The sequence below is a fragment of the Physeter macrocephalus genome, chromosome 18, assembly GCF_002837175.3.
Source record: "Physeter macrocephalus isolate SW-GA chromosome 18, ASM283717v5, whole genome shotgun sequence".
In the NCBI taxonomy this organism is placed as follows: Eukaryota; Metazoa; Chordata; class Mammalia; order Artiodactyla; family Physeteridae; genus Physeter; species Physeter macrocephalus.
The window spans coordinates 35,188,379-35,216,283 of NC_041231.1; the positions used below are offsets into that span (position 1 = coordinate 35,188,379).

The 27,905-nt window shown below is 37.7% G+C and overlaps 1 protein-coding gene across 15 annotated transcripts in view; it reads left to right on the forward strand.

The window, feature by feature from the left end:
* CFAP20DC (CFAP20 domain containing) overlaps positions 1–27,905 on the forward strand; it is a 297,986-nt gene that overhangs the window by 117,706 nt on the left and 152,375 nt on the right. For 14 of the 15 annotated variants that reach the window (XM_024124132.3, XM_028479359.2, XM_028479361.2 and 11 more), the window contains 2 exons: positions 3,460–3,616; positions 23,859–23,996. In XM_024124132.3, coding sequence (XP_023979900.1) covers positions 3,460–3,616; positions 23,859–23,996 — 295 coding nt within the window. The remainder of the gene's footprint in view (positions 1–3,459; positions 3,617–23,858; positions 23,997–27,905) is intronic. The other variant, XM_028479356.2, reaches the window with a different exon arrangement.

Sequence of the window (27,905 nt, forward strand, 5' to 3'; positions counted from 1 at the left end):
AAAGCCAACAGGTATATGAAAAAATGCTCAACATCACTAGTCATTAAGTAATTGCAAACTAAAACCACAGTGAGATATAACTCATACCTGTTAGAATGGATATCATCAAAAAGACAAGAGATAAATGTGTATGATTGCAGAGGAAAAGGAACCTTTGTGCTTTGTTGGTGGGATTGTAAATTGGTATAGCCACTATGGAAAACAGTATGGAGGTTCCTCAGAAACTTAAAAATAGAACTACCAAATGATCCAGCAATTCCACTTCTGGGAACATAGTCAAAGGAAACAAAAGCACTAACTCAAAAAGATATCTGCACCCCCATATTCATTGTAGCATTATCTACAGGAGCCAAGACGTGGAAACAACCTAAGTGTCCGTCTATAGATGAATAGATAAAGAAGTTGTGGCATATATGTACAATGGAATATTTTTCAGCCATAAAAAAGTGAGAAAATCCTACCATTTGCAACAACATGGATAGACCTTGATGGCATTTTATGCTAAGTGAAGTAAGTCAGATAGAGAAGGATAGGTACTGTATGTTCTCACTTATATGTGGATTCTAATGAAAACAAAGCAAAACAAAAACCACCAGACTTATAGAAAAAGAGATCAGATTTGTGGTTACTAGATGTAGTGGGGGGCGGGGGTGAGGGCAGAGCAGGAATTGAAGGAAGGTAATCAAAAGGTACAAACTTCTAGTTATAAGATAAATAAACACTAGGGATGTAACGTACAGCATGGTGACTATAGTTAACACTGCTGATGAGCTACATAGGAAAGTTGTTAAGAGAGTAGATCCTGAGAGTTCTCATCACAAGGAGAAATCTTTTTTTTCTTTCTGTTGTATCTGTATGAGATGATGGATGTTAACTAAATCTATTGTGGTAATCATTTCACAATACATGTAAATCAAATCATCAGGCTGTACACCTTAAACTTATACAGTGATGTCAATTATTTCTCAATAAAACTGTGGGAAAAAAGAGAAAAAAATGGGTGTAGTAGGTAAGGGCCTAGTTTCCTGGACTTGCGCTGTTTAAAGGAGGTTGACACCAATTCCCAAGCAGATGTGGCAGATTCTGATTGGATCTTCAGGTGCAGCCAGCTGGAGGGTTCATCTAAGCAGAGAATAAAAGGGGAGGGTCCTGATAAAAAATGCCCAGCACATTCCTATACCTCCCTGGGCCTGGAAGCCCTTATTAGTTGTTCAAAACGAAACTCAGATGTCACCTCCAAGCATTTCCTAAACGTAGGAAGACTCAAAATATTTATTTCCAAAAAAAAAAAGATAATTTAAAAAGCAGTTATTAACTCTAGAAATCTAAAGAAGTTGCATAAGGAAAGAAAAGGTAATCATAGAGCATCACTTGGCTCAGTTGTGTACAATATTTACATAGTCACAATAAGGAAAACACAGAATATAAATTTTAAAGAAAAGAGAGAAAGAGAAAGAATGAGAGATAATTATCTAGGGAGGATGGAGTCAGGAAAGTTAGGTGTATAAGTGAGCTAAAAATCTTATCTACCATAATAGGAAGTCAGCAGATAATGTCTAAAATTGATGAATCAAGAGGTATTATTTTAAAATACAGAGAGAAAAAAGGGTTAAGAGTTGACAGTATGATTGCATGAGTGGAAAAGTGATAAAGGGCTACATTTTGTATAAAACTTTTATTAAAAAAAAAAAAAAACACTTTTCTTAAGCCCGTGTCTGACACCTGATAAGCACTTAGCACCTATGGGGAAGAATGGATGAATGCGATTCCTGATGGGACAAACCAGCTGAAAGATTGGAATTGGGGCATAATGTTAAGTTTTTAAGGAATGGAACCCAAATTTGTAACAACAATAATAACGCTAGTATAATAATGTTAATAATTTGTGTCGGATAGCTGGAAACCCCAGTACTTCCATATAACCTGAATTTTACCAAGCCATGGTGTTTCACCATATGGCATGCATACTGGATTTGTCCCTTACATTTCACTTCCTATGCTAGCCTTCAAACCAGACCCTCCTCACTTCATGCTTAAATGACTGATGGAGACTAATTGGTGCTTCTGTGCCTCAGTCTGTCTCTACTCTGCCTCAGCCTTCTTCCCAGTACCACTCTACCACCCCAAACATTCCTGCATCAGGGTTAGTCCAGACTTCCAATACTCTACTTTTCTCACATTCTCCTTCAAGAACCACAGTGACACTTGACCCTCTGGGATCCAAGTTTCTCTTCTTGATCTTCCAGCTCCTCCAGAACCTGGCCTCACTGCCCTATCCCACATTACTTCCCACACTTCCCCAGAGCGCACCATTCCGCTGGTCAAGCCAGTCTCATTGTTACATCACACTCAATCCTACCTCCTACCTTTTATTACACCTGACTCCTTTTTCCCCAAAAGACCAGAGCATTGTCATCACCTGGGAATAAAATGTTACTGTTGAGACATCTACAAAGAAAATAATTTTACATATTTAATCAATAATTTACTGCAATCTCTTTTACTTTTCTACTATGGAAACAAGCTCAGGTTCTCCTCCATATTAAAATCAATACTTCTAAATGGAATTTGACTTTTTAAATGACATTATTATTTCCTTTATCAATTAATATATCTTTTAATTTTGATGTTAATAAAATAGACCTTATATAAACTGTGCTTCTAAGCAAATAATGGAGGAGCCTAATATTTTAATCAAAGCACAGACAATTTTAAATACTGCTTTTCTTTTAACTGCAAAAATTCTTTTTTCTGCTTTTGCCCTGCCGTCTTATATATGTCATAATTTTTTACTATACGATTATTTGCTCCTTTTCTTTAACTCAGTAAGACCATTTAGAGAATTTATTTGATGAAGTATTGAGGGGTATAATTGTTTAATGGGCAGAAATTAGTCCCTGCAAGAGTACTTTAAAAACTGGCAAATACCTGGCATAATTACAAATTCTTTGGAAGAATCTATTTCTGTACAGTAGGTTAATTGGTTATGAATAAACAGCAATGGCTGCAGATTAGACCCAGCTTCTAATTTCAGTTTCATCCGTGCTTTTTTTTTTTAACAAATGTAAGTGGCTAACTGTGATCAAATTAGTTCTCTTGAAGGAACAATTGGCTACTTATCCTTGATTTTCAAGATTTAAGTGGTCTAATGCACCTACAATTAGCTTCCCACTAGCATACTGCCTACTGATCTAGAGTTACTTCCCGAAGTTGTCAAAGCTTTGTCTCACAATGGGAACTCTTTAGCCAAATGACCAGTGTACAGTTTAGATCATGATGATTTCTTTGGAAGAATCAAGACAACTTTTAAGAAAATCGAAGCCAAAACAGGTAGATTTGCCTAAAGGGGAAAATTGGTTTGGGGCTGGTTGATCCAGACGATTGCCTTAATTCTGGACTTTGCATTTCATTTATGTGAGTTTACATAGTACCTTCTCCTCTTTCCCTTTTTAATTTTAGTGGTGCAATCTATGCATTGACTTGGTGGCATTTACCAGTGAAATATTCAAAGGAGCAGTTTTCCAGTCACTGGATGGAATTATTGTCTCAGCTAACTGTAAGCTACGGAAGATCTTCACTTTAAAATGCTGGCCGCAAGACACTGCTGATAAAGATGGTATGTTCAGGGCTTCCCTGGTGGCGCAGTGGTTGAGAGTCCGCCTGCCGATGCAGGGGACACGGGTTCGTGCCCCGGTCCAGGAGGATCCCACGTGCCGCGGAGCGGCTGGGCCCGTGAGCCATGGCCGCTGGGCCTGCGCGTTCGGAGCCTGTGCTCCGCGACGGGAGAGGCCACAGCAGCGAGAGGCCCGCGTACCGCAAAAAAAAAAAAAAAAAAGATGGTATGTTCAAGCTGCTGTCAAGATTTTTTAGTTCTTCAGTTTTTAAAAAATTAGACATGCCTTTGGACAGTAAGAGTACGTGGTAGTGGTTTTTGAAAATTTATCTTACTCTATTTAATTGTGGGAAGAACACTTAACATGAGATCTATTTCAACAAATTTTAAAGTATACAATATGTTATTGTTGACTGTAGGTACAATGTTGTACAGCAGATCTCTAGAGCTTATTCATCTTGACTGAAATTATATTAATATATTAATTTTATAATGATCATGTTAAAATAGAAAGATGGTTGAGTTATTCCTCATATTATTTCTAAAGAGACTGGAAATAATACATTAATTACTCATTAAATAATTAATAAATATACTCTGCAGGAAACTGAGCCATCTAGAATTCATAAAGCAACACAAACTCTCCTGCTCAGATAGTTTTAAGCAACTGAAAGTATTGAGAGACTACTGATGCTTCTTTTTGATTTTCATATGGGATTATTTTTAACAAAATCAATTCTTCTAGAAGCCCAGGAAACAGGACTGCACATAAGATGGCAAAGGTGATTTCTTAGAAGTTTGCATGTAGACTTTAGACTTGTGCTCCATCTGGATGAGTGCCTATGAAATCCTTCTGTGTTTCATTCTGTGGAACAGGACACTGTAAATTTCATTTGATAATAAAACACAGCAATGCATTTACAGTTCCCCAAAAAGATCATAAGCCAGGAAGTATGGCCACTCATATACCACTTAAAGGCTATACAAGAAAGTGAAAGATTTCATTTAAAGAAAGATTTCATTTAAAAAAAATGGCACCCAGCTAATAAGAAACCTCAAAAATTATAGAAATATAGGTGAATTCTACATCAGATCATAAGAGGTTAATCATAACCTAATTAATACTTTTAATAAGTGTAAGGAAAAAAGTGAATCAAAAATTGGCAGATTAAATACATGTTTTTATCTCTGATTCTTCCTTAAGCTGCAATAAAATTATAACATAGGAATAAAAATGGTATAAATCCACCAGAATGAAGAGGAGATAACAACAGATAAAAATGTTCATAAATTCTGTAAGATTGAGGAGTGACAACTGACTTAAAAGAGCAGAGAAAGCTGAAACTTTTAGGTTTACAGAGAGATTTACCAGTAAGATTCACAACATAGAACCTCAGGGGGGATAAAGAATTGGCTGTCCTAGGAGAGGGTTCAATATGATGGCATAGGAAGATACTGAACTCACCTCCTTCCACAGACACAACAAATCTACAATTACATATGGAATAATTGTCTCAGAAAAGACCTGAAAACTGGATGAATAGAGTCTCCACAACAAAGGGTTAAAGGACAGCATCAGGACAGGTAGGAGAGGCAGAGGCAAGGGAAAAAAACCACACCCCAGCCACAGCAATCCACAAATGGTAGCGGTCACAAGGGTATGGATCTTTTCCCTGAGGAGAATGATATTTGAGCTCCACATCAGGCACCCCAACCGCTAGGTCCTACACAGGAGAGACAAGACCTCAAAACACCTGGCTTTGGAAACCAATAGGGAATATGTCCAGGAAAACTGTAGAACTGCAGGGATCAGAAACCCACTCTTAAAAGGCTCACATGCAGACCCACCAGACCCAAAAACCAGTTGACCCACAGGACACAAACACCAGTTGAAAAGCACATGGATCATAGGTGAAGGGGTCCTACTTACTAATCTCGAAGCATCTGCTGGAGAGGCAGGAACCAGTTGGGACACTCTCCCAGGACTGAATCACTGGCAGTAGACATTTTTGCAATCTTGGGCTAGTTTGTAATGTCAGCACTGGCAAGCACCATTTGGAATTCTCCCTCTAACCTATTATGCCAGTGGGCCCACCCTGCTGGGAACCCCACCCTTAGGGCTGTGCCTTGGCTGGGCACTGCAGCAGTCTGGGGACTAGCCCCACCCACCAGTGTACCACTGCAACTCCAAAACTAGAAGGCACACACAGCCCACATAGGGAGGCAGCCATTGAATTCTTGGCTCTGGTGGCCAAGCAGGATTGTACTCTGAACCCCACAGGACATGTCCTAAAAAAGACCACTCCTTCAAGACTGGCAGAGATAGCTGATTCACCTGATACATAGAAACAAACAGAGAATAAAGCAAAATAAGGAGACAGAGGAATATGTTCCAATTGAAAGAATAAGATAAAACCTCAGAAAAAGAAATAAATGAAATAGAGATAAGAAGTCTCCTGACAAAGAGTTCAATGATGATCATGAAGTTGCTTATCAAACTTGGAAGAAGAATAAATCAACACAGTGAGAACTTCAACAAAGAGAAAGTATAAGAAAGTACCAAAGAGAAGTAATAACTGAACTGAAAAATACACTAGAGGGGTTCAACAGCAGACTGGATGAGATAGCAGAATGAATCAGTAAGCTTAAGACAAAGCAATGAAAATCACTCAGACAGACCAGCAAAATGAGAAGAGAATTTTAAAAGTGAAGATACCTTAAGGGACCTTTGGAACAACATCAAGTGAAATAACATTTGCATTATAGGGATCCCAGAAGGAGAAGAGAGAGAGAAAGAGCCAAAGCAATTATTTGAAGAAATAGTGGCTGAAAACTTCCCTAATACGGGGAAGGAAATAGACATCCAGGTCCAGGAAGCATAGAGTTCCAAATAAGATGAACCCAAAGAGACACACACACCAAGACACATTATAATTAAAATGGTAAAAGTTAAGGATAAAGAGAGAATCCTAAAAGCAGCAAGAGAAAAACAACTCGTTACATACTAAAGCCCACAAGGCTATTAGCAGATTTTTTAGCATAAACTGTACAGGCCAGCAGAGAGTGGCTTGACATATTCACAGTGCTAAAAGGAAAAAACGTCCAACCAAGAATTCTTAACAAGGTTATCATTCAGAATTGAAGGAGAGAGTAAGAGTTTCCAAGATAAACAAAAGCTAAAGGAATTCATCAACACTAAGCCAGCCCTACAAGAAATATCAAAGGGACTTCTTTAAGCTGAATAAAAAATAGCACTAATTAATAATAAGAAAATGTATGAAAGTAAAAGTCTCACTAAGAAAAGGTAGATATATAATAAAGGTAGTGGATCAATCACTTATAAAGCAAGCATGAAGGTTAAAAGACCAAAATAGTAAAATTAACTAAAATTATGATAATTTGTTAAGGGAAGCATACAAAAAGATGTCATCAAAAGTACAAAACATGGGGAGGGGTAGTAAAAAGATAAAGCTGTGGAATGTGTTCAAAATTAAGTTGCCACCAACTTAAAACTGGCTACAGTTTACATAGGATGCTGTATATGAACCTCACAGTAACCACACACACAAAAACTTTATAGCAAATACACAAAAGAAAATGAGAAATGAATCTAAACATAACACTAAAGGAAACCATTGAGACACAAAGGAAGAGAGAAAGAGAAGAAGAAAGAAACAGAGAGGAACTACAAAAAGAGCCATCTTCTGAATAAACACAGAAAAAGCATTTGATAAAATTCAACATTTATTTATGATAAAAACTCTCAACAAAGTGGGTATGGAGGGAACTACCTCAACATAATAAAGACCATGTATGACAAGCCCACACCTAACATCATACTCAACAGTGAAAAGATGTAATCTTTTCCTCTAAGATTAAGAACAAGACAAGGATGCCCACTCTCACCACTTTTATTCAACATAGTATTGGAAGTCCTATCAAGACCAGTTAGTCAAGAAAAAGAAATAAAAGGCATCCAGATTGGAAAGGAATAAGTTAAACTGTCGCTATTTGTGGAAGACATGATATGATATATAGAAAACCCTAAAGAGTTCTCCAGAAAAAATGGTGGAATGAATTTAGTAAAGTCACAAGAAACAAAATCAATATACAGAAATTTGTGTCATTTCTATACAGTAATAATGATCTATCAGAAAGAGAAATTAAGGAAACAATCCCTTTTTACAGTTGCATCAAAAGGAATAAAACACCTACTAATAAATTTAACCAAGGAGATAAAATATCTGAATACTAAAAACTATACGACACTGATGAAAGAAATTAGAGAAGACACAAATAAATGGAAAGATATTCTGTGTTCATGGATTGGAAGAATTAATGTTGTTAAAAAGTTCATACTACCCAAAGCAATCTGAAGATTCAGTGCAATCCTTATCAAAATTTCAATAGCATATTTCACAGAACTAGACCAAATAATTCTAAAATTTGTATGGAACCACAGAAGATTTCAAATAGCCAGAACAATCTTGAGAAAGAAGAACAAAGCTGAAGGTATCATGCTTCCTGATTTCAAGCTCGACTGCAAAGCTCTAGTAATCAAAACAGTATGGTACTACCATAAGAACAGATACACAGGTCAATGAAGCAGAATTGAGAGCCCAGAAATAAACCCACACATATGTGGACAATTAATTTACAACAAAGGAGCAAAGAACATACAGTGGAGAAAGGATAGTGTCTTCAGTGAATGGTGCTGGGAAAGCTGGATAGCCACATGCAAAATGTAACTAGACCATTATTTTACACCATACATTAAAGTTTACTCAAAATGGATTAAAGACTTGAATGTAAGACCTGAATCCATAAAATTCCCAGAAGAAAACACAGTAACCTCATTGACATTGTTCTTAGTGATGTTTTTGTGGAACTGACTCCAAAGGCAAAGGAAACAAAAGCAAAAATAAACAAATGGAACTACATCAAGCTAACAAGCTTCTGCACAGCAAAGGAAATCATCATCGAAATAAAAGGCACCCTACTGAACGGGAGGAGATATTTGCAAATCATATATCCAGTAAGTGGTTAATGTCCAAAATATGTAAAGAATACAGACAAGGGACTTCCCTGGTGTTGCAGTGGTTAAGAATCCACCTTCCAATGCAGGGGACACAGGTTCGATCCCTGGTCCAGGAAGATCCCACATGCCGTGGAGCATCTAAGCCTGTGTGCCACAAGTGCTTGGAAGTCCTATCAAGACCAGTTAGTCAAGAAAAAGAAATAAAAGGCATCCAGATTGGAAAGGAATAAGTTAAACTGTCGCTATTTGTGGAAGACATGATATGATATATAGAAAACCCTAAAGAGTTCTCCAGAAAAAATGGTGGAATGAATTTAGTAAAGTCACAAGAAACAAAATCAATATACAGAAATTTGTGTCATTTCTATACAGTAATAATGATCTATCAGAAAGAGAAATTAAGGAAACAATCCCTTTTTACAGTTGCATCAAAAGGAATAAAACACCTACTAATAAATTTAACCAAGGAGATAAAATATCTGAATACTAAAAACTATACGACACTGATGAAAGAAATTAGAGAAGACACAAATAAATGGAAAGATATTCTGTGTTCATGGATTGGAAGAATTAATGTTGTTAAAAAGTTCATACTACCCAAAGCAATCTGAAGATTCAGTGCAATCCTTATCAAAATTTCAATAGCATATTTCACAGAACTAGACCAAATAATTCTAAAATTTGTATGGAACCACAGAAGATTTCAAATAGCCAGAACAATCTTGAGAAAGAAGAACAAAGCTGAAGGTATCATGCTTCCTGATTTCAAGCTCGACTGCAAAGCTCTAGTAATCAAAACAGTATGGTACTACCATAAGAACAGATACACAGGTCAATGAAGCAGAATTGAGAGCCCAGAAATAAACCCACACATATGTGGACAATTAATTTACAACAAAGGAGCAAAGAACATACAGTGGAGAAAGGATAGTGTCTTCAGTGAATGGTGCTGGGAAAGCTGGATAGCCACATGCAAAATGTAACTAGACCATTATTTTACACCATACATTAAAGTTTACTCAAAATGGATTAAAGACTTGAATGTAAGACCTGAATCCATAAAATTCCCAGAAGAAAACACAGTAACCTCATTGACATTGTTCTTAGTGATGTTTTTGTGGAACTGACTCCAAAGGCAAAGGAAACAAAAGCAAAAATAAACAAATGGAACTACATCAAGCTAACAAGCTTCTGCACAGCAAAGGAAATCATCATCGAAATAAAAGGCACCCTACTGAACGGGAGGAGATATTTGCAAATCATATATCCAGTAAGTGGTTAATGTCCAAAATATGTAAAGAATACAGACAAGGGACTTCCCTGGTGTTGCAGTGGTTAAGAATCCACCTTCCAATGCAGGGGACACAGGTTCGATCCCTGGTCCAGGAAGATCCCACATGCCGTGGAGCATCTAAGCCTGTGTGCCACAAGTGCTGAGCCTGTGCTCTGGAGCCCACAAGCCACAACTACTGAGCCCACACACCCTAGAGCCTGTGTGCCGCAACTACTGAGCCTACATGCTGCAAATACTGAAGCCCACATGCCTAGAGCCTATGCTCTGCAGCAAGAGAAGCCACCACAAGGAAAAGCCCACACACCACAATGAAGACACAACACAGCCAAAAAATAAAAAAGAATACAGACAACAACAACAAACCTGATTTTAAAATGGGCAGAGGGTCTGAATAAACATTTTTCCAAAGAAGACATACAGATGGCCAACAGGCACATGAAAAGATGTTCAGCATCACTAATTATTAGGGAAATGCAAATCAAAACAACAATGAGATATCACCTCACATCTGTAAGATTGACTGTTATCAAAAAGACAAGAAAATAACAAATGTTGGAAAGGATGTGGAGAAAAAGGAACCCTCATACACTGTTGGTGGGACTGTAAATCAGTGAAGCCACTATGGAGAACAGCATGGAGATTCCTCAAAAAATTAAGAAGAGAACTACCATATGATCCAGATATTTCACTTCTGGGTATATATCTGAAGAAAACAAAAACATTAAGATGTATGCACCCCTATGTTCATTGCAGCATTATTTACAATAGCCAAGATATGGAAACAGCCTAAGTGTCTGTTGATGGATGAATAAATAAAGATGTTGTGGTATATAAACACAGTGGAATTCTACTCAGCCACAAAAAAGAACAAAATCCTGCCACTTGCAACAACTGGATGAACCTTGAAGGTATTATGCTAGGTGAAATAAGTCAGATGGAGATAGACAAATACTGTATGATTTCACTTATATGGGGAATCTAAAAAAACAAAACAAATGAGCAAACAAAATAAAACAAAAACAAACTCCTAGATACAGAGATCAGATTGGTAATTACCAGAGGGGAAGAGTTTGGGGGAGTGGGCAAAATGGGTGAAGGGGGTCAACTCTATGGTGAAGGGGATAACTAGACTTGTGGTAGTGATCACTTTATAGTGTATACAGATGTCAAATTATAATGCTGTACCCTTGAAACATACCTTTTTTTAAAAATAAACTATAACAATATTAACACAGCTACCATGTTAAAAAGAAAAAAGAAAGAAAAGAACTGTCAGCCCTAGGTACTGCTATAGGCAGGGATAAAGGGTATGGCTAAAAACAGGAAGATTGGTTAGAATTCTGTATCGGTTGCTATAGGACCCCAGATCCCCTCTCCAATTCCATATAACCATGCCACAGGACCTTTATCCTCTAGAGACACTAAAGTAGAGTGCCTAAACTCAGGTACATCGAATATATGGTAGATAGACACCAAAACTAATAGGAAGAAGTAAATAGATAAGTTAGGAGTAGATACATGTTTTTCTCAGAGTTAAGAAAAGATATTGCATCTATAAAATAATAATTTTTCCTGCTTTACTCCAGTAAACATTTTATTGAAGTATATTATAAACTTTTATATACATATAGAAACATCTATAAATTGTAGGCATACAGCATGAGGAATTACCATAAAGTGAGCACATTTGTTAACCACCACCCAGATCAAGAAATAGAACATTACAAGCAGCCTAGAAGCCCTCTTTATGTCCCATCCCAATCATAGCCATCTTCCTTCTTCTGAGAGGTAACTCTATCCTTACCTCTAACACCACATATTAATTTTACCTATTTTTGAACTTTATATAAATGGAATCATATGGTGCATACTCTTTCATAAATACATTCTTCCCAGTACACATAGATATTCATCTATGTTGGTGCTGATCTTCAGTACTGTAGAGTATGCCATTGTATGTATATTCCACAATTAATTTTTCCATTTTAGGCTATTTCCAATAGTGCTGCTTGAATCATTCTACATTTCTCTTGGAGCATCTATGTAGGCATTTCTTTGGCTATTTAGTAAGGAGATGAATGAATACATACTTTAACATTCTTAATTTCAGTTATTTTTTTGATTCTAGATTTTTTTTCCGGTATGTGGGCCTCTCACTGTTGTGGCCTCTCCCGTTGCAGAGCACAGGCTCCGGACGCGCAGGCTCAGTGGCCATGGCTCACGGGCCCAGCCGCTCCGCAGCATGTGGGATCTTCCCGGACCGGGGCACGAACCCGTGTCCCCTGCATCAGCAGGTGGACTCTCAACCGCTGCGCCACCAGTGTCCCCTGCATCGGCAGGTGGACTCTCAACCGCTGCGCCACCAGGGAAGCCCCTAGAGACTTTTTAGATTCACAGCAAAATTGAGTGGAAAGGACAGAGGGTTTCCACGTGCTCCTTGTTCCCACGCATGCAGTCTCTCCAAACTATGACCACCCATACCAGAGTGGTACATTCCTTACACTTGAACCTACTCTGACACATCATTGTCACCCAATGTCCGTAGTTTACATTAGAGTTCACTCAGTGTTGTACATTCTGTGGGTTTTGACAAATGAATAATGACATGTATCCACAATTATAGCATCATACAGAATAGTTTCATTGCCCTAAAAGTCTTCTGTGCTCTACCTGTTCATCCTTCCCTCCCCATTAGTGCCTGGCAACCATTGATCTTTGTACTGTCTCCATAGTTTTGGCTTTTCCAGAATGTCACATAGTTGGAATCATGTAGCATGTAGCTTTCCAATTGACTTTTTCACTTAGTAATATGCATTTAAGGTTCCTGCATGTCTCTTCATAGTTTTATAGCTGATTTCATTTTAGTGCTGAATAATATTCCATTGTCTGGATGTACCACAGTTTACTTATCCATTCATCTCCTGAAGGATATATTGGTTGCTTCCACATTTTGGCAATTATAAATAAAACTGCTATAAACATTCTTGTGTAGGTTTTCGGTATGGACATAAATTTTCAACTCATTTGGGTCAATACCAAGGAGCACGATTGCTGGTTCATATGTTAAGAGTATGTTTAGTTTTGTAAGAAACTGGCAAACTGTCTTCGAAAGCAGCTATAACATTTTGTATTCCACCAGCAATGAATGAGAGTCCCTGTTGTTCCACATCCTTGCCCGCATTTGGTGTTGTCAGTGATTTGGATTTCTGCCACTCTAAGATGTACAATGGCATGATTTTTTTATACAGTCTTAATAATTAAAACACTGAATAATAACTTGTCCCAAAATTATGTAAAATCATGTTTGGGGGATGTGGGTAAGAAAGAGAGGAGGTATTACAATGGTTTAATAATGCTGAATTTTCTTTTTCCAAAATAGGAAATCAGAGATATCATCTAAAACTATTAAGTGCAGAAATGGCAATATAAAGCTACCATTTATGAATATGGAAGTAAATACCAGAAGATTTAGTACATATAAATGAAAGGCTTGGAAATAGTTGCCTCTGCATTGCAGGACTGGTGGATGTGTGAGGTGGGAGGGCAGCAGTTAGGGCATGATGGTATGATGGTTTTTTTCTCATAATTTTATAGTACTACTTGAATTTTTTTAAATATAAATTTATTTATTTATTTTTGGCTGCATTGGGTCTTCATTGCTGCATGTGGACTTTTCTCTAGTTGTGGAGAGTGGGGGCTACTCTTCGTTGCGGTGCGCAGGCTTCTCATTGCAGTGGCTTCTCTTGTTGTGGAGCATGGGCTCTAGGTGCACCGGCTTCAGTAGTTGTGGCACGCGGCCCAGTAGTTGTGGCTCGCGGGCTGTAGAGCACAGGCTCAGTAGTTGTGGCGCACGGGCTTAGTTGCTCCACGGCATGTGGAATCTTCCCGGACCAGGGCTCAAACCCGTGTCCCCTGCATTGGCAGGCAGATTCTTAACCACTGCACCACCAGGGACGTCCCGTACTACCTGAATTTTTGAACAATATATGTGTATTTTGCTTAATAAGTAGATTTTAAGTGAATGGATAATCTATAAATATTTCCAAAGAACAAGAATTGGCGTAATTTCTTTCATGTTTTCAGAAGTCCTGAAAAGAAGCCTTATGAATGTGGCATCTCAGATCACCTGAAAGGCTCTGAATAGACTTGGGGAAGTATGCTGTGCTTCAGGGTACTGTGGAGTATAACCCCATTTAGCTGCCAGTATTTAACCTTGTACAAATACTGACCCTATCTCTGTGCTTCAGTTTCCTCGTTAGTAAAATTAGGATAATAATTGTTCCCTTGTTAGATAAATACTATTATTATAGTCTCAGTGAAAGTATAATGTATGTAAATCAAGTACATGTTGGAGAAATTAAATTGATATTGTAGAGCCTAAAGATTTCAATTAATATTTCCACAGTCTATTGCATTGATCATGTACTAAGTTTGTGGTTTTGTTTGAGTTTTGAATATCTCTGTGCTTTGTTTGCTCAATAATTACTATAAGGTTGTGGTAAAGATACAATCAAATACAAAATATATATGAAAAGACATAAACTATAATATAGTGTGTAGATGCTAAACATTTGTCTGCCTTCTACACATCAGGCACTGGGATGAGCGCAGCCCCTGCTTCAAGGAGCTCAGGGTCTCACAGGGAAACGTACATGTATGTGTAATTTATAGTACCTGGTGGAAATTTGTCTAATGGGCTTGACAGACAGTGAGGGAAGAGGCTGGAGCACTGACCATTTACTGGAGAGAGCCACTTGGTGGGGCGCTTGGATTTCACAGATCTGTCAGGTTAAGAAAAACTTGAGGACTAGCACAGTGATGACAACTTTTGAATTTGCCAAATCAGTGCATTAAAACAGGCAAACAAATAAGAAAAGCTACAGTTATTCTGATTGTTTCACTAAATGCAAGGACATTTACACATACACACGTGAGAAGTTCTAAATTTTAGAATAAAGTCTCATGTTTTCACCACAGACCAGTGAATATGACTTCGTGGATCAGTATCTATCTGTATACCAGTGTCTGGTCTATAGTTACCTAGAGAAATAAACTTTCCAAGCTGCCTGCTAAAATAAAACCAAAAATTTCCAGGTTATGAAAGTGGATAATGAGAAGATAAAGCATTTCAGGCAGAAGAAAGAGCATATATGTATAAAGGCCTGGCATTATGAAAGGATCTGATGTGTTCAAGGAATGGGGAGTTCAGTATGGTACACGGCAGAGGTGGAAGGTATGGTGTAATATAATATTGCATTATTAGGCTTCATACTTTGGGTGACATAAAAATGTAGAACAGGCTCCTGTCCTCAGAGTTCACTGTGTAATTATAGACAATAGAAAATTTAACAATATAAGAGTTCATTCGGAAGACAGTTAGATAAAAAAGGACAAAGGATTACACAGTATGGGGCAAACTGAGTGTCACTGGTCAAGGAGGTTGGCAGCAGAAGTAATAATCGTGATGATGATGATGATGATAGAAGCAGTGGCTGTTATAAGCACTTTACATATATGAACTTACATTAGATTAATGTTTATAACAACTCTACAAGACGGATAGTACTACTATCCCCATTTTATAGATAGGGAAACAGGCACAGAGAAGTCAGGATATGTGCCCAGTGTCACATAACTGCTAAGTAGTAGAGGCAGGGTTTAAACCCTGGTAGTCGGACTCCAGAATTTATACTCCTAATTACTACAGCGCACTGCCTCTCATGGAAGGATAGAAAAGAGGGGAAATTTTTAAAGGAAATATACAAGAGATGTCATGTAATAAGAATTCGAGGATTCGGTAACTGGCTGTGTTGAGGGTATCTGTATTACAATAAGTGATGAATGTCCCTTTGTCTTTCTTACTGAAAGAGAGGGGTCATTCTATTCTGCAGAAACAGATTAGTCAGTCATAGTGTTGAGACTTTTATCCAAGGAAACTTTTTTTATGTATTTCTTACATTCCATTCTCAGGTTCAGTTTTAAAATATTATATTAAATGCATACTTAAGCTCAGTACTGTGTGGTCCTTGGCTTATTTAAACTGCTACCATTTCACTCTAGGACCTCTCAAAGTCACCAAAGCTAGGAAATGTTGCCTAATTCCCTTGCTGTTCTGTGTTATACAGTGGGATATAATAGAAAGTGAGTTATTGGAACCCTAAAACGGCAATTAACCAGTTTTTTAGTTGCCCAGAGGAATGACTTATGCTGGACAAGTAGTAAAGCAGGCTGATTCAATTTAGTTTATTACTTTTATGGTTCCCAAGGGGACATGGACTGGCATTTGCATGACTGAATTATTGATTAACTTGTATCATTCTGCATTTTTTAAAAAACGCAATATATGTGTAGATAGATAAGAGAAAGACAAAGGAGAGAAAAGAGAAGAGATGAGAGAAAAGAACAAGTGATGATCCATTAAGCATGAACTTATGCTATGCCAATGACAGTTTTACACATCTCCTGACTCCCCAGTCTTCCCAGTTCATTGTTCTCTCTAAAAGATCAGGACTGGGGAGTATGTGTTCTGTGTTTAGAAATGCAAAAGAGAAGAATTAAAACTATGATTTAAGACTGAGAGCACTTTGAGGGCATAGACTAGATCTCCACTGTTTTTTTTGGTGGGGGGGATCTCCACATTTTTATCTCTAGCACATGAGCTGGCACCAGTAACCTGTCATAAATGTTGGATAAATTAATGAAGTAAGGGCTAGCTAATTGTTTGTTCAATTATCCATTCATTTACTATCTCTGTACAGTAAACCTTTAATGGGTGTCTAGCAATGTGAAGAAAACCATCTGTTCAGAGGCCACAGAAAAAATTAGAAATACTGATTCCTTGCCTTGGTAGACTCATTGATCAGGAAAGCGCCCTAGAGATCATCTGATGTCTTGCCTTGATAGACTCATTGATCAGGAAAGGGCCCTAGAGATTATCTAATCCAATGTCATAATTATACAGATAAGGAAAACAAGGCCCATGGAAATGAGGCATCTTGTGCCGAGGGTACAGAAGGTGGAACTCGACGCCAAGCCTCTGACTGTCCTTTCCTCAGTGCTACACAAGTTTACCTTCCACAATAAGTGCAATGATTTAGTGTTTTTAATAATTAACATTCTTGAGTTTTTTTTCCCACCTCTTTCCTCACCTCCAGGTCAGGTGAGTGCACATCGTATCCAAATCTTGTCAGTTTAAGGCTACATTCCCACTCCTTCCCAAAGAGGAGCTGAACTCAAAATACCCTTGCCTAGCAAACTACCCCAGGGGGAGTAAAGAGGATAAGATCTCAGCATAGCAGAGGTGTCCAGCAGCCAACAGTAGATCCCACAGAAATGGGTCATGAATATCTGTATATCAAGACTCAATTATTCTGATTAAAATACATATTTTATAATTAAGTATTATAAATATTATTTATAATAAAACATTATTTCTCAAAACTTCTAAGGACAACAATTTCATTTACAATACCATCCAAATAATTAAATACCTAGGAATAAATTTAATCAAGGACATAAGGACTTGTACACTGAAAACTATGAAACATTGCTAAAAGAAATTAAAGAAGACCTACATAAATGGAAAGACATCACACATTCATGCTTTGGAAGACATGATATTGTTAAGATTTTCAATATTACCTAAAAAGATCTAGAGATTAAATTCAATCTCTCTCAACATTTCAATGGCCTTTTTTGCAGAAATAGAAAAACTAATCCTCAAATTCATACAGCATTGCAAGAGGACCTGAATACCCAAAAATTCTTGAAAAAGAAGAACCAAGTTGGAGGAGTCACACTTCTCAATTTCAAAACTTACCTCAATGTTACAGAAATCAAAGGAGTTTGCTGTTAGGACTGACATATAGACCAATGGAACAGAGTTAAGTCCAGAAATAAATTTATACATTTGATTTTGACAAGGATGCCAAGAGTGTTCAATGGGGAGAGAATAGTCTCTTCAACAAACTGTTCTGGGACAGTTACATATCCACGTCCAAAAGAATGAAGTTGGAACCCTACTTCACACAATATATAAAAATTGACTCAAAATGGATCAGTGACCTAAATGTAAGAGGTTAAACCATTAAAGTCTTGGGAAAAAATAGAGATAAATCTTCATGACCTTCGTTTTGGCAATAGATTCTTAGATATGATACCAAAAACATAGCAACAAAATTTTCAAAATAGATAAATTATACTTTATCAAAATTAAAAACTTTGTATATCAAATGACATTATCAAGAAAGTGAAAAGACAGCCTACAGAATGGGAGAAAATATTTGTAAATCATATATCTGATAGAATATATATTCTGGTTCTTAAATAGAGTGTACATATATATTCTGATATATTCTAGTATCTGGAATATATAACACAACAACAAAATGACAACCCAATTTTTTAACATGGTCAAAAGACTTAAATATATCTCCAAAAGAGATATACAAAAGAAGATAATACAAATGTCAGGCAACAAACATAAGATGCTAAACATCATAGGTCATTAGGGAAATACAATTAAAACCACAGTGAGTTACCACTTTACACCCACTAAGACGGCTATAATTTTCTTAATGGAAAGTAAGTGTTAGCAAGTGTGGAGAGAAATTGGAACCTTCATACATTGCTGATGGGAATGCAGAATTGTTGTCCCAGTGTGGAAAACATTTTGGCAGTTCCTTAAAAAGTTAAACACAGAATTGCCATATAACCCTGCAATTCCACTCCTAAGTATATACCCCACAAAATGGAAAGCAGATACATGTACATGCATGTTTATAACAGCATTATCTATGATAGCCAAAATGTGGAAACAGCCCACATGTCCATCAGTGGAGGAATGGTTTAACAGAATTTGGTAAGTACTATTCACACAGACACAAAAGGACACATATTGTTTGATTCCATTTATATGAAATATCCAGAATAGATAAATCCAAAGAGACAAGATTGTAGATTTGTGGCTGCCACGGACTGGGGGCCAGAGAGAATGGGGAGATATGGGTTAATGGGTAAGTACATTGTGAGTATACTATATGCCACTGAATATTTTATCTTAAAATGCTTAATTTTAGGTTAAAATGAATTTCTCCTCATTTTTTTTAAAAAAGCTTCGATGGAATGATTCATTCAAGATAGCCAAGTTTTTGTGTAGTTCCTTTAAACATCAAAACATTTTATTATTAAAAACAAAACAAAAACACACATACTGATGTGGTGGGTTTGTCACCATTGTATGAAATAATTTACATAAGTATTTGTCTATTATTAATAGTAAACATTTATATAGCACTTGCTATGTACCAGGCACTATTCTTATCCTCTTGTATACATTAAGCTCATTTAATCGTCACAGTAACCCTATGAGGAAAGTGTTATTTTTATATCCATTTTTCACAGATAAGGAGAGCAGGGCACAGCAAGGCAAATTACAATGCTAGGATCACACAACCACTTGGTAGAGCCAGAATGTGAACCCAGGATGCCTTGCTCCAGAGCCTGTGCTTTTAACCACAATGATATACTGCGTCTTAAAAATCTTTCCGCATTTATACAGTAAACTCCATAAAGCAGGGATTTGAATCCATGCCAGGCCCAGAGAAAATCTGATAGTTATATGGTAAGTGAATGAATGAACAAGCAAAAAATGAACCCACTTTGTGCCAAAATTGTTATAGATTAAATGTGTCCCCCTAGAATTTATATGTGCCCTAATAAAAGAGATCCCAGAAAGCTCCCTCTCCCTTTCCACCATGTGAGGTTTTAGCAGGAAGCCATCTAAGAACCAGGAATAGGACCCTCATCAGACATCAGATCTGCTGTTGCCTTGATCTTGGGCTTCTCAGCCCCTAGAACTATGAGAAATAAATGTGTTATTTATAAGCCACTCAGTCTGCAGTATTCTGTTATAGCAGCCCAAACAAAAACAAATATCCTGGCAGTTAGAAACTTTTATGTTTTCTGCTTGGCTCTCACTGGTGTTGCAGAGAGGTGAGATTTGATATAAGTAAGGCACTGTGCTAGGCACTGCAGATAGATAAGATGAATATAGTTGAGTCCAGGATCAGTGAACTATTACAAAATTGGTACTTACTTAAACTGCAATGAATTATGAGTAGCCTTAAGTGGAAACAGGTCTATAAATCTCACTATTTTATGAGGCATTTCCCTCCAGTAAAATGGGGATGATGGTTTTTAATGCATAAAGTACTGTATATATGTATTTAAATTGATGACTTAATTTTTAAAGCTAGTTAAGATCTTCATCAGAGGTATTAAACATCTATAGAATGGTTCATTTTATTATGATTATGACTTTATGGCCAAAGAAAGGAGAACAGGGTTAAAAAGTCACTCAAACATTGCAATAATACACTATCTCATACTGGGAGCAAAGACATCAACAAAAACTACCATCTGGTTGTTTTTGGATGCTACATGAGCAAATCTGTCAGCTTTCTCATAGCTTTCTCCTTCATGTACCATTGCCATTCTGAACTAACCATTCCAGCCAACATTATGTTCTTTCAGATGTGTTAGCAAAAGCAGTTTAAATTCGATTCTATCATTTTTCAGATGTTAATCAAGAAGTCTGCACGTTTCCATACACAGTTCCTTCCAGAAGATAGAACTTGTCTGAAAGAACAAAGCAGACAGGACTTGGTCCCTTAATATCTGATTGCCAGCTTGATTTGTTATTTGCCCTCTGAGGAGAAAGATGTGCTATCCAAATAAAATGTGCATGCAGTACTTTTCAGGATATAGCTGAACAAAGAACAACCAGAGAAGAAAAATGGAAGACTGGACAGCTGCATTTAATCTAGGTTGGCTGTTTAAAAGGGATCTTTCTTCATGATCATTTATTAAGCACCCCCTTTGAACCAGGTGTTGTAGTAAAGATATCATTGGGATTCTCTCACTATTCTGTTTGGCAGAACTCTTTCTTCCACTTCCTAGAATGCTGCAAAGTCTTTCTGCCTTCAGAGTCTTCAAAAGCTATTTCCTCTACCTGAATAACTACTTATCCTTTATGACTCAGCTTAAATGTCTCTTTCCCTAACACCCTGTGATGTTGGATTCCCCCACTGCTTCTTTTATAACATCTTGAACTTTTCTTTCAGAGCACTTAACACAATTATAATTTAAATATGTGTGGTGTAAGTTGTTTCATATTCTCTGCTAGGTATAAGCTTCAGTAAAGCTGGCACAGAGTCACTCTGGCTCACCACTGCATTCCCAGCCACTAGATGAGTGCCTGGCACATAGTAGAGGCTCAATAAGTATTTACTGAATGATAAAATGAGTAAATGAATGATACAGGCAGACCGTGCCCTCTAATACAGTTCAGCACGATTTAATTTTTATGTAGGATCTATGCTGTTTTCAGAATTAATCCTTATTTTTAAATTAAGCTGTAAATACTTAAAAAATAAAATAACATAACCTAGTAATTGGGCTTGGAGAAGGGGGTTGTTTAGTGCGGAAATGAGTTAAGTTCTATTTAGGTCTATCAGAACATCCAGCTACCAGGTTTAAAGCTCCTTCAGTTTGGGATCGCAAAAATGAAACTAAGGCCCCTTTCCTCTTTCTCACAAATGAGACTTTCTCTACAAAGTCTCAAAGTTTGACAGTCAGTAGTTGCTGAATGATTAGGCTCTATTTTCAAATAATAAATGAGTAGTTATTTTTCTTGGATTTCTTCTTTTATTGCAGGTTTTATACTGCCCACAGTTTCCCTCAATGAATAATCCAATAAATAGTGAGATGTTCTGAGAGCAAAGAGAGAGTAGATACAGAAAAAGGAAAAATGATGCAGAGGGGATTTGAGCCTTTTAATGTGAAATCTGATTTGCATGTCAACCACGTTCCTGTAGGATTCAGATTAGAGTTTTGTAATAGTCTCTGCCTTGTTCTAGCTTTCATAAAAGCTTATGGAGTTTTGGTTAGGAGAATTTGCTGTCTGTCCCTTGTTAGTTGGAAACTCAGCTTTTCTTTTGGATACAGTTCAAACTTTGTATGGCATTATACATCCACACAAGCCCTATGAGCTAAAGTTTCCATGATTTGTCTTCATAGGATTCAGAATCTTATTAGCCTACAGAATTCTCTTCCTCTATTAATATAAAATCTTAATTTATCAATATTGGCATTGATGTGGAAAATATCTTTTTCTACCTCAGAGAAGTCTGAAATGACATGTCAGATATACATCTGGAGTTAGTCTACTTATTTTCCAAAAGTTTTCTATTTTGAGAATTCATTTACTCAATTACTTTACTAAATGTCGATGACAAGAAATGAATGGACAAAGAATACCTGAAAACTAAGATTTGTAAACCCAGTGGCATTTGTAATTACTGGAGCATTAGGATACTTAGAAACCATGACACTGCTAATGAGCATTTAAGTTTTTAGCTAAATGATTCATTTTCCTTTTCAAGATTAGGACATTAAGCTCTAATTAGGGAATTGCCATGGCTTGGATGTACAAAAATGTAACATCATTTGCCTTTATATACATGGTTAGAGTTTATACATACCTAAGGATGTTTTTGAGGGATGAATTCGGTTGAATTTTTCTTACTGCTCACATTCACATATACACACACCAAATTTTTCCACTAGATTCTAAAAATAGAAACTCTTTCCTAATAAAAATTAAACACAAATTATTCTGAAGAAGAAAATAAAAACTATGCTTAAGCTAATCGTGAAAAGTTATTTTACATTTTGGTATATTTGCTTCTAGTCCTCTTGCCATTCATACATTTTGTTTAACGATTTTCTAAAATCATTAAGTTGAGATACAGTTTTGGATACGTTACTTTCATTTAACTTCCTATCTTGAGCCTTTCCCATATCATCAAGCTATCTTCATAAATACAATTTTCTGTGACTCTTTACTGAAAATTCCAGTTGCTTCATTTTTCAGAAATTATAAACACTTATTTACATAGCTCTTCATCTGAGTTTCTGATTTGTTTACTTTAGAATAGATTCATAAAGTGAAATTACTAAGTAAAATGCCATGGACATTTTTAAGGCTTTTGATGCACACAGTAAAATTGCTCTTTGGAATGCTAATAGCAACTTAATTCCTACTTGCTACATATGACAAAGCTTAATATCTTTGCCACAAAATAGATCATATAAATAACTTTTTTAAATGCTCTAAAAGTAAAATGGGTTAAGAACATGAACAGAAAATTTACTCTAATGAAAACTTAAAATATCCATATAAACATATATGAACAATGTTAAATCTCATTGGAAATACAAACTATAATAATGAAAATACTATTTTAATTAAACTATTTTTTTCTTTGAAAGTATTTGAAGGTAGGATGTTAACATTAGGGGAAGCTGGATAAAGGGTATATTGGAACTCTGTACTATTTTTGTAACTTTTCTGTAAGTCTAAAATTATTTCAAAATAAAAAGTTTAAAAATTGACTCATATAATGGCTCTAGGTGCTTATTCAGTAATGTCATTGTACTTATCGACCTTGTATAAATGAGCCAGTGTACTCCCAGAAACCTTTCTTGGAGCATACCTAGCTAGTTCTTCTTTCGAGTACCACTCTAGTATTAAAAAACAAATATAAAATGTGTCCAGTCAATGCTCTCATTTATTGCAGAAGTCTCTGAACCTGTTCCATATGTTAAGTACTCTGTCTCATTTAATCCTTTCTACAGTCCTAGAAAGTGAACATTAAAATTATCATGCTCATTTTACAGATGAGAAAACCAAGGCTGTAAGGTTGAGTAACTCATCCAAAGTTATACTCTAAAATGTTTTAATTTAATTGATTTCATTTATAAGATATGTCCATTTGGCAGAAATGGCTTACATTTGGGGAATGAATGGTAGTCTTTATTTCCAACTGGATATGCTGTTCCCTTTCCAACAGATGAACCTACAGACATCATTCCACGAAGCTGCCAACTAACGACAGATGTTCCACAAGTCACACAGCTGCTAAACATGACTAAACTCCACCAAACTGAAATAAAATTTGGAGGTCATCCTCTAAGTTCAGCAGAATCAGGTATGTACTCAAGTATCTAAATTATAAGCATGTTTATTTGTAAGACCAAAAAGGGGTGGGGGGGTGGAGGGTGGAACAGCCTTGTGACGATGCTTTATAGCTTGAGGTTAAATATTAAGTCACTTTAACATCAACTCAAGTCAGTGATAAGTCATTATTTTAAATTTCTCTTCTAACAACTAAAATATCTTCTCAATTTTTACACAATAAGTCAAACATTCTGGGTTGTTCCTCTCCTTTTCCTGTATGCTTCTACGCCCTGCCAGTTATACCTCCCAAACGTCTCTCAAATCTGATCCTATTGCTACTTTCATTGTTCAGGTCCCCACTGTCACTCACCTCACCCTCCCAATTAATCTTCACATTGCTGTCACATTTCGCTTTCTCACAATAGAAATAGAAATGTGATCATGTCACTCTTTGATTAAAGACTTTTAATGCCTTTCCCACTATCTTAAAGACAAAATGAAAAAACCCTTGGGAACTCACAAAAGCCAACCTCCTCTATTCCAAACTTACTCCACAGTTTCATCTCCAGACCCTTACTCTCATTTCCCACGTGTTAATTTCTGACCACTCTCTGGGCTTTCATGTGTTTCTATTTTGGGATTGCTGTTTTGTTGGCCTAAAATGGCTTCTTTGCCTTTCTGCCTGGAAAAAACTCCCAATTCATCTTTCTAGATCCAACTCAAATGCCACGTCTTCTATTCTAACAAGCATTGTTCTCCTCTTTTGATGGCTTTTTTTTGTTTTTTCTTTCTTTTTTTTTTTTTGCAGTACTTTTTAATTGATATGTCTGCATTCCCCAATTAAGTGTGACTTCCTCCAAAATGGCACTGAACCTCGTTCTTCTATATCCCTAGCATCTAACACAGTGCTTGCCATATATTAGGCCAGGGGCTGCAAACTCATATTACCACAGAAGCCAGTCAGAAAACATAAATGAGTAGAGTGGGCTGGATGACTGGATATTTGACCCAGAGAAACATTTTCTAATTCTACACTCCCTTTTGGGAGTGGAGGGGGGTGGTTAGGGGAGAGGCATGAGATAGTGCTTCAAAGAAGTTGTTCTCTAGTATTAAAACAGTAATATTAACAGCTATGCAAATGATACAATACATGGCAATTGACACTCAGCCTCTGTGAGAGAGCTGTAGGGAGTGGTGAGAACTACATCATAGTGGATTCTCCTTTTCCATCTAGAAGGGACACCTGCAGTTCAGTTCTAGCCAAGTGTTGTCTTGCAAGAACATAGGCCCAGGCTTGCCAGATCTTTCATTCTTTTCAAGAGGACCTCAGTATCCCAATGTTTACGATAACTCTCCCAATTTTAAAGTATTGTCTAAACGCTAAAATTTTTTGAAAACACTCTGTGGGCCAAAGACAAAATATGCCAGGGCTGCCAGTTTTCTACCTTTATAATAGACACCCATAGCTATTGACCAAATGAATGAATAGTACTTACAAATCAAGAAACCTGTTATTCAGGTGAGTGGTTCCCAACTTCCTATATGTTAGAATCACTTGGGACATTTAAAAAATAACTGATATAGAAAAGAAGGAGAGAAGATGGCGGAAGAGTAAGACGTGGAGATCACCTTCCTCCCCACAAATACATCAGAAATACATCTACATGTGGAACAACTCCTACAGAACACCTACTGAACGCTGGCAGAAGATCTCACACCTCCCAAAAGGCAAGAAACTACCCCACGTACCTGGGTAGGGCAAAAGAAAAAAGAAAAAACAGAGACAAAAGAATAGGGACAGGACCTGCACCAGTGGGAGGGAGCTGTGAAGGAGGAAAGGTTTCCACACACTAGGAAGCCCCTTCACAGGCAGAGACTGCGGGTGGTGGAGGGGAGAAGCTTTGGAGCCACAGAGGAGAGCGCAGCAACGGGGTGCAGAGGGCAAAGTGGAGAGATTCCAGCACAGAGGATCAGAGCAGACCAACACTCACCAGCCCGAGAGGCTTATCTGCTCATCCGCCGGGGCGGTGGGGTGTGGGGGTCACTGGGAGCTGAGGCTCGGGCTTCGGAGGTCGGATCCCAGGGAGAGGACTGGGGTTGGCTGCATGAACACAGCCTGAAGGGGGCTACTGCGCCACAGCTAGCCGGGAGGGAGACCGGTAAAACGTCTGGAACTGCCGAAGAAGCAAGAGAATTTTTCTTGCCGCTTTGTTTCCTGGTGCGTGAGGAGAGTGGATTAAGAGTGCTGCTTAAAGGAGCTGCGGAGACAGGCACGAGCCGTGGCTATCAGCGCGGACCCCAGAGGTGGGCATGAGTCGCTAAGGCTGCTGCTGCCGCCACCAAGAAGCCTGTGTGCAAGCACAGGTCACTATCCACACCTCCCTTCCCGGGAGGCTGTGCAGCCCACCTCTGCCAGGGTCCATGATCCAGGGACAACTTCCCCAGGAGAACGCACGGCGCGCATCAGGCTGGTGCAACGTCACTCCTGCCTCTGCCGCGGCAGGCTTGCCTCGAACTCCGTACCCCTCCCTACCCCCGGCCTGGGTGAGCCAGAGCCCCTGAAGCAGCTGCTCCTTTAACCCCATCCTGTCTGAGCAAAGAACAGACGCTCTCAGGCGACCTACTTGCAGAGGCAGGTCCAAATCCAAAGCTGAACCCGGGAGCTGTGCGAATAAACAAGAGAAAGGGAAAACCCTCCCAGCAGCCTCAGGAGCAGTGGGTTAAATCTCCATAATCAACTTGATGTACCCTGCATCTGTGGAATACCTGAATAGACAACAAAACATCCCAAATTGAGGAGGTGGACTTTGGGAGCAACGATATATATATATTTTTTCCCTTTTTCTCTTTTTGTGAGTGTGTATGTGTATGCTTCTGTGTGTGATTTTGTCTGTATAGCGTTGCTTTTACCATTTGTCCTAGGGTTCTGTCTGTTCAGATTTTTTTTTCTCTTTTTTTTTTTACTATACTTTTTAGCGCTTGTTATCATCATTGGTGGATTTGTTTTTTGGTTTGGTTGCTATCTTCTTTCTTTTTTTTTATTTTTTAAAAATTTATAATAATTATTTTTTAATTTAATAATGTTATTTTATTTTATCTTCTTTCTTTCTTTCTTTCTTTCTTTCTTTCTTTTCTATCTTTCTTTCTTTTTCTCCCTTTTATTCTGAACCGTGTGGATGACAGGCTCTTGGTTCTCCAGCCAGGTTTCAGGGCTGTGCCTCTGAGGTGGGAGACCCAAGTCCAGGGCATTGGTTCACAAGAGACCTCCCAGCTCCACGTAATATCAAACGGCGAAAATCTCCCAGAAATCTCCATCTCAACGCCAAGACCCAGCTCCACTCAATGACCAGCAAGCTCCAGTGCTGGACACCCTATGCCAAACAACTAGAAAGACAAGAACACAACCCCACCCATTAGCAGAGAGGCTGCCTAAAATCATAATAAGGGCACAGACACCCCAAACACACCACCAGATGTGGACCTGCCCACCAGAAAGACAAGATCCAGCCTCATTAACCAGAACACAGGCACTGGTCCCCTCCACCAGGAAGCCTGCACAACCCACTGAACCAACCTTACCACTGGGGACAGACACCAAAAACAAAGGGAGCTACAAACCTTCAGCCTGCGAAAAGGAGACCCCAAACACAGTAAGTTAAGCAAAATGAGAAGACAGAGAAACACACAGCAGATGAAGGAGCAAGGTAAAGGCCACCAGATCAAACAAATGGAGAGGAAATAGGCAGTCTACCTGAAAAAGAATTCAGAGTAATGATACTAAATATGATCCAAAATCTTGGAAATAAAATGGAGAAAATACAAGAAACGTTTAACAAGGACCTAGAAGAACTAAACAGCAAACAAACAGTGATGAAGAACACAATAAATGAAATTTAAAATTCTCTAGAAGGAATCAATAGCAGAATAAATGAGGCAGAAG